The sequence below is a fragment of the Lygodium microphyllum genome, chromosome 27 (assembly GCF_053477565.2).
Source record: "Lygodium microphyllum isolate KBCC chromosome 27, Lygodium_microphyllum_v1.1.10, whole genome shotgun sequence".
NCBI lineage: Eukaryota > Viridiplantae > Streptophyta > Polypodiopsida > Schizaeales > Lygodiaceae > Lygodium > Lygodium microphyllum.
Window position 1 is genome coordinate 87,108,487 of NC_141161.1, and position 7,837 is coordinate 87,116,323.

At 40.9% G+C, this 7,837-nt stretch overlaps 1 protein-coding gene across 3 annotated transcripts; it reads right to left on the reverse strand.

Moving 5' to 3' along the window:
• Positions 1–417: 417 nt before the first annotated feature.
• ATERDJ3B (DNAJ heat shock family protein) lies at positions 418–7,415 on the reverse strand. Of its 3 annotated transcripts, none has more exons than XM_087669077.1 (11): positions 7,263–7,415; positions 6,937–7,117; positions 6,657–6,805; positions 6,406–6,532; positions 2,275–2,389; positions 2,066–2,182; positions 1,890–1,976; positions 1,729–1,788; positions 1,552–1,629; positions 1,380–1,451; positions 418–980 (listed from the first exon to the last, which is right to left on the reverse strand). In XM_087669077.1, the coding sequence occupies exons 2-11, from the start codon at positions 7,005–7,007 to the stop codon at positions 819–821; spliced, it is 1,038 nt and encodes a 345-aa protein (XP_087525203.1). In that variant the 5' UTR covers positions 7,008–7,117; positions 7,263–7,415; the 3' UTR covers positions 418–818. The 3 variants fall into 3 exon arrangements, with proteins under 3 accessions (XP_087525203.1, XP_087525202.1, XP_087525204.1); XM_087669076.1 differs by having other exon boundaries at positions 6,937–7,185; XM_087669078.1 differs by having other exon boundaries at positions 6,937–7,130; positions 7,263–7,408.
• Between the last annotated feature and the right edge of the window lie 422 nt (positions 7,416–7,837).

A 7,837-nucleotide genomic window follows, 5' to 3' on the forward strand; every position in this document is an offset into this window, starting at 1 on the left:
TAGTAAACAAGAGATCCCAGAGAGGGTTTAGAACCTCTACTACACAAGCCATCTTGCATCATTGTTCACATTATTACCATAAAAGGCTTTGGCATTGTTTAAAAAGTAATGTGTGATGTATAGACATTACATAATGTGGAATGTGAAAAGCTTTCTTGTACATCATTTCCCATCAAGTCGTGCTTTTACTTGTTCACATTGACTTAAAATCCCCTCCTAACAACGCACAAATCTTCTAGACACCATGCAATCGATACACAATGACTGGCAGAATGGTGATCATGAGAACGAATGTTTAAGAAATCTTAAATTTATGCCCTATCCTTGAAAAGCAAGGGAGACTTCATATTGTGGGGAAATAATGTTTTCAACATTTTCGAACCATGAAGGTGTACAATAGTGTGCCCGGAGGATTCGTCTATTTTCATATTTGCGAGTGAACTAAACATTAAAAATCCGAAGTCTCTTCATATAATCAGAAAAATGAATTCGCAAATGCAGCAATTGAACCGTATCTGAATCAAAGCCTAAATAAAGAGCAGAAATCCTGCCCCTTAACGAGGCTATCCTTTCCTTTCTGCAGTCTCAATATTGAAATCCATGGTTGGCCAAGCTCCATGAGTCGATGTGTTACATGTACATGCAAGCTGCTCCATCAATCTGTTAAGATGGAAGCCTCTGGTGCTTTATCTTCAAAGCACTTCAAAATGCTATTGCTATGCTACAAAAATTTCTGATGCATATCATAGCTGGCTTGATCACTGATTGACAGCTCTCAAGATCGAAGCTGTGCATTAGTGCAAGCACTTCGGTGTGTTCTATTTTTTGAAGACCTTGGCAATGGCAGCCTTTTCACTCTCTGTTAGTGACTCTGGAAAAGCCACCTCAAATGTAACAAACAAGTCACCTTTCTTGTTGCTTTCGAAAATAGGCATTCCTTCGCCTTTAAATCGCTTGGTCTCCTTGGGTTTTGTTACACCCTGCAAATCTCGATCTCAATCTCAATCCCAAACCAAATTTCTCTCTAAACACACACACACACACACACACACACTCTCTCTCTCTCTCTCTCTCTCTCTCTCTCTCTCTCTCTCTCTCTCATATCTGTTCATTGCACAATCTAAGAGTTACATAGTGTACACAACTGCCCGTACGGACAGTAATCATGCCAAGTATCAAATACTCAGCAACACCAGGTGTATAATTTTCTGATTGCTACCAGAGAAAAAATGCCCAGGACCAAAAAGACGCATCTAATTTAATAACGCTACGGAAAAAACCCTCTCAATTTCAAACTTCTTGCTGTCTACAAAAATGGCATATTATAATGTTAATGGCTAATGTGGGCTGAAAAACAGGAGTCTTGGAAGCTTACTCACCGTGGTGCCTATGCTGACTCTATGACCGTCCAGATGAATGACATCTTTCTCAAAGCCCACCAATGCATCCAACTGTGGGTTTGTCTTATAATTAGTAAACACACTCACAACCAAGCCATTTACTAAGATTCTGCATATGAAAAGCTGAATTTTTTAAACTAAAGCTATATACCAGAGAGATTGTGACAGAAATGTGAAGATTGTTCCCGTCCCTCCGAAATCTGTCATGCTTTTGTGTGAAAATTTTGAACTGCAATGTAAGAGAAGATATATTAGTTACTAGATGAAGCATTGCTGGAGCAGAAGATATCTAGAGGAAGCTAGGTAGGAATCTGCATCACTGGCTTGCCTTCAAATCACCCGGATCTCCATCAACTATAGGTTCCCCATCCTCAAAGAATACCACCTCCTACGGACCATCCACAAGTCGCACAGGTCAAAATGCTTAAAACTTTTAAGAGCTTTGAAGAGCTAAAACCATTGTCGTCATGCCAGGAAGTAGAGGCTTACATGTCCGTCTGGCATACCCTTTTCTATGTCCAGAGTAACATAATAACCTTCCCGCTCAAATTTGACATTTGGACATTTGTCACAAACCTACCAATAGGTAAAAAATTGTTACAAAATGCCTCAAACCCTCATTCAATAGATGGGCAAATTGACTAGGAAAATTCACATCCGAGTACCTGCTGGGTGAACTGCTGAAACATGCCAGGCCCAATCTGCTTATGATACACTTCATTCCTGCAATTGCAATTTCTCTTGCCAGGTGCTGGCTTTAAGACATTTTTCTCTCTCCAAATCTGTGAAATTATAAGAATTAAAAATTCAACAACTCTGCATTAGAAAAAAAGCATGATCTTGATTCTTTAACAGCTTTGATGGAGCAGCTTACTTTCATCGTGTTTCCAGAGTACAGATCTTCCAAGCTTGCATAAATTTCCACCACCACATCATCACCTTTAGGCGTCTTCTCTTCCTCTTCTTCACCCATACCACCGCCAAAAAACCTGCAAACAACTAAAGAGTTGAATTTCCCAAACAAGATAACAAAAGAACAAACAAACAAACAAAAAACAAAAGCAGAGAAACAAGGAAAAAGAACAAAACTCAAGACAGATGAAAGATCAGAATAGCCCCTAGACTTCTCATCCTTTACATGATTATGGATAAATCCCAGTCGAACTGATCAGAGCTGCTACTGTTCCATCAGAGGCCTGACTCTCACATGAACTTACTGCACAAGGTTTGAATTTGAACTGATCACATAGACAGCACAAAGATTGGAATGGCATCAAAGCAGAGGCTAGCACCCAGACTTTTGCAGCAAACATCTCTTTATGGTAGCCAGAAGTCCTTGGAGCATGTGTGTGATTCCCTTTTAGTTTTATTTTTAGAAGCTTGCAGGATCAGCAACTATAAGTAAACAGAACACGTGATTCCATCGTCTCCATTCATTTGCAGTCAATTGATGTGAATGATTATAATATGTCACACTACACCTTCCCATTCTATTTTCAATAAGCAATCACCCACTGCTGAAGGCTCAATATGGGAGAGCTCTGGGCAAAGCCCAAAGAAAACAATGGCAAGTTGGGAGTCTGGCTAAGAAAGATTCCTAGCTTTCTTGTAGAGAAAAAGAAGATTGAGAATGTGGACATAGAGAGGACCAGGGTCAGAGTGGACCAAGAAGGGGGACATTAGCAGCTATATTTTTGCAGTCAGATTACTTGAGATAAAAAACTGATAATTTGTCAGTCTACCCCCTGCCAGATTACATTTTCAGTAGCTTTTAGCATTGGGCACTATGCAACACAATTCCAATCACTTAGTTGGATTTAGAATTACCTCTCTTATGGATCTTGAGTTTGACTGGTATTGTTACTTAGACAGATACACAGAAACTCCTCAGGAGCCAGTTCATAGCTATGCAGCCAAGACACCACAAACCCAGCAAATCCAATCCACTGCAAAGGGCTAGAAAAGAGCCTAAAGAAAACATGAACAGGTTGGACCCAACAATTCCTAAACTTGAATGCTTGATTCAATCATTACATCATGGTTATCACCATTAAGAAACTCTGGCATTACAAAGGTCCAGCACTCTCGCAGAGCATGCACCTATGGAAGGCCGACCTTTCTAGCTAGATTCTAGGCCAATTCTATGGCCTCAATCTGTCAACATTTTCCTGATAATCCGAGTAAGGCCATTAGCCATTAATAAGCTCAGCATTGCTACTACCTTTTACAATCCACAATCAAAAAGGAGATTGTGCATGTATTAAGTGTTCAAGATCAAGAGAACTGTTCTTTGTTAGTCACACTTTTTCACTGAACACTCTTATTGCCCTAATGAATATCCAAACTACAGAGAATACAGTAGAACTATTGTCTTTTGCAAACTGAGTACTATGCATAGCATTGCTAAGCTTTCAGGTGCAAGATATAGCATGTTCATACTGATGTGCGGTTATGTGCTGAAACATCCAATTGTCATTCAAAAGCAGGACAAACACAACTTACAGTTGACTTCTTGCACAGCATACAAGAGATGTTAATGAACACAAAGGAAAGCATTTACCATGAAAGGAACCCTCAAACATGCTACATTTGACACTACCAAATCACTCCTCAAGAGCTTCAAGAAAGCATGGGTGTAAAACATTACACCAACCCAATATCTCGTGCTACAATTTATGCTACCAAATCATATGCAGGCACTCCAGGCAGGAGTGGGTGTACTTAAAAGGTATCAAGAGGCTCCAATATAACGAGCACAGCAAACATTATTAAATATTTCAAGATATTAGGGACCATTGCAATTTGCTCAAAGGAAAATAATGCACTTATCCGTTGGATTTACCTTTGGACATCTGAATTCATTCTATGTTTTAAGTTAGTCATTTAAAAAAGTGTTTGAGACAAGGTGAATAGATAGTCCTCATTAAGGAAGTCCTACTACTCAAAAATATTGCTTGATGCATTGCACTTAAATCAAATCTGGTCCTTGATGAGAGAGAACAAACTGATTCCACCTACATTTATCCCAAATATTTACTCAAGTGAAAACATCACTTGAAGGTGAAAGCAACTCATGCAAAGGTCTTTTCCTAACTTCATCCCTCAAAATATTGTTGGGGACATATCCTTGGACATCCAAGATGGACATCAGAATCCATATACATTGGTCACAAACTTGGTTCAGTGGACTACTTGTGGTGCACCCTATGGTAAGGGTAATAAGAGAGTCTTACATAAAGGACTCACTGATACATTTGTACTTATGGAGTGTGATCACCACACTCAGACTCTAGGCCCAATGACCATTGCATCCATACATAGAGATGGTGTGGGGTGGTGGTATTGGATGTCAACTCTTGTGACATGATTGAAGAATGTTATGCTGCTAGCCCCAAGCTGGAGAGTGACAGTTAGGCTCTATGTCTGAGGTGAATTTGATGTCCATTCACATGTGGTTCCTTCCATGTGAGTAGACTTCTGTTGTCTCATGTCTAGGTTGCATCCCATGAAGAGACTAAATTAAGCCTAGGGGGACACTAAAGTATCACAAATTTCTTGAACATGTGGACTAGGGACATTTTCTAATGGCTGAGCACTAGCCTAGTTTCTAGCCCTATGCCTCTAATGTTTCTTGAGTTTCAATCAAAATTCATCTCTTAAAAAAGCATCTGATTATACAGACCCTTCACTATACCCTTTCTCCATATATTGGACTTTCTTGGCTTTTTTTGTCCTTGACAAGGGGGGCAGATATCCTAGCCATGTTTTGGTTGTTCCCTTGTCAAGGATGTCACAGGGGATACCCCCAATTTGGGATGCACCCACAAAATGTTCCTGTTTAGGAACACCATTCCAGCACTCTGAGGGATTATCCTTCACATCCCCTATCTCTCATCGTTAGTAAGGATTTTAAGCTAAAGCCTCTTCCTCATCATTGCCTAGCTGCTGGGCTGCTCCGGAAGCTTGCTAATTAGGCCACCCTGACTGCCACACAATCATTCTTGCTGCCAACTGCTGCATTTTGAGTTTCTGCACCTTTCTTCATCACCCTCTCTATCAACTGGTAGTTGCTACACTCAAGATCTGTCTCTATAGAGTACGATACTCTCCGACATGCTCCCTCAACCCACTCCACGAGGGTCATCAGCTATTGGACTGCTCTGCCTTTGAGCATCGTGTACTCGTTCCTTATTCAGCATCCACTACTCATTAAGTTTCATCTTCTTCTCCCTATTTTTGGGTTTTGCATTTTTGTTTGTTTTTGTGTTTTAGTCATATTTATACATTCTGTGTTTTCTTAGTGCAAACACCAGCATATCTTCACAAAGGATGTTAGAGTTGGTAGAACTTGCTCTGAAGTTGTGCTGCCTCTAGGTTCTGGCTCTGCCACTTCGATCTCTCCTAAGGCAGAGCAATACAGTATAATCCTTGAAATCCATTTAATTTCAGTTGATACATTGAACTACCGTCTTCTTAAAACTAAACTTTCTGCAGCTTTTCGAAGCATTCCTCTCTGCATATTTTATCCTCTGCATTCAGATATTGTGGTTCAAATATAATGAAGAAATCTATCTCCCAAGATAGGCCCATGAGATTACTTGACAAAATTTCACACGTAAGGAAGAAAATAAGAACTGTATGTGGTAAAGAAATTCATCATCCCCCCAAGATAGACCCAAGATATCCCATGAGATTAGCAAACAGGATTGCACAGGGAAGAAAGTAAGAAGCCTTAAATTCACCAACATAAAAAATCAGAGTCAGCTATGCATAGGCCCTCTAAGCTCTACTAAGCTCTCAGATGTTTACTGAATTTTGACGACACAGAGTTTTGGGGTCCCTAAACTACAGCAATGAATACCAAGCACACTAACACCTATAGCATGGACTAGTGTTACTACCATGAATTGTTCAAGTTAAAATGGTGCCCTTTGGAAAATGTGTGTTGTCATATGCATGGACGTGTACATAGACATCTTGGTGCTCAAGAATGGAAGAAACTTACTGACGAAAAATATCCTGCGCGAAGTTCCCACCACCTCCTCCTCTGCCAGCACTACTCTGCTTCAGACCTTCCTCACCGTATCTGTCATAAATTTGTCTTTTTTCTCTATCTATCAGCACCTCATAGGCTGTGCCAAACGTAGTACATAGAGAAACAAATGAATTTCAGTCACGTGCTTGTGAGAGCAACCCATTGTGTAATTGTTCTGTCGAATAACAAAAGCATAGATCTGAAGGTCGTCACCTACATACCATTGTTTATCTCCGCAAACCTTTTGGTGGCCTCTTCATTTCCAGGATTCTTGTCCGGATGGTATTTCAATGCCAGCTTTCGAAAGGACTTTTTGATCTGATCCTCTGATGCAGTCTTAGGTACTTGCAAAATGTCATAGTAGCTTTTTCTGCTCCCGAAAAATAGAGCGAATTATGTCCGTAACTTTCCATCCCATCGAAATTCTTATTGACCTAAACGTGACCATTTGCACCAAACCGTTTACAATAAAGAAATCCTGAACAGCATCCATTTACATACCCGGAGCAAACTTCTAATACACAGGAAGCGGAAAACAGAATCACGAGAAGCAGGACTCCGGAGAACTGCATGGCGTCCAAATTGGGATTCGCAAATTCGATGTCAATGAACCGATGTCAGATGCATCGGTAGATCATGTCTCCATGCAAGGACAGGAGAGATCAGGAGTAACGGCTAGGTCCTGGATGAAAACGCTGACCAGGTAAAGAGTCTCGCGCATATGAATAAGATTTCGACAGGGGAACGGAGCTGAACAAAAGGAAATGCAGGATGATCTCTCTCTCTCTGTCTGTCTGTGCGTGATTTTCACAGAAGAAGATCCTTACCTACAGACGAAATCGAAGTAGCTCGCGCAATCTGGCCTAGACCTTGAATGAAACGGAGGAAAATGCCAGCATTAGCTCTGTGTCTGCTCTTCTTCTTTCTTCCTTAGCTAAGAAGAGGAGGGGGTGAAATGTGAATGTTCGTTAATTCACATAAGTCCCTGTTTTCCTGAGAAAAGGGCCGACTGCTTCTTCCGACCCACATCCCAGCCGTCCATCTGCCACTCGGCATTTCCCTGCCGTCGATTCGCCGCTTCCTTATTTTAATCCGACCAATCAGGTCGCTGTGCCTTCGCCCCCAGCCAATCAGCTTCCTTCAAACACTGCGCGCTTCCAGCTTCTGACACGTGGCACACCTTTCCTCAAATTAACTCTGTTTTTCGTTTTCCCTCTCAATAGGTCACACGACACATCATTAAGTCTAAGAGAAAGGACACGTGCAGTTGTAATGGCAGACGTGAACTATGCAACTCTAGGGCAGGGTTCGGGAAATAATTTTTGAGGAAGAGGAAGTAAATCCTTTTCATTATCATTCGAAAAGGAAGTATCCCCCATTGAGACGATATCTTATACATATA

Coding starts and splice junctions, on each gene's coding strand:
- ATERDJ3B (XM_087669077.1), bottom strand. CDS start 7,007: ATGCAGTTCTCCGGAGTCCTGCTTCTCGTGATTCTGTTTTCCGCTTCC. Junction 6,806..6,936: donor GTATTAGAAGTTTGCTCCGG/GTATGTAAATGG, acceptor TTTCGGGAGCAG/AAAAAGCTACTATGACATTT. Junction 1,977..2,065: donor TTCAGCAGTTCACCCAGCAG/GTACTCGGATGT, acceptor ACCTATTGGTAG/GTTTGTGACAAATGTCCAAA.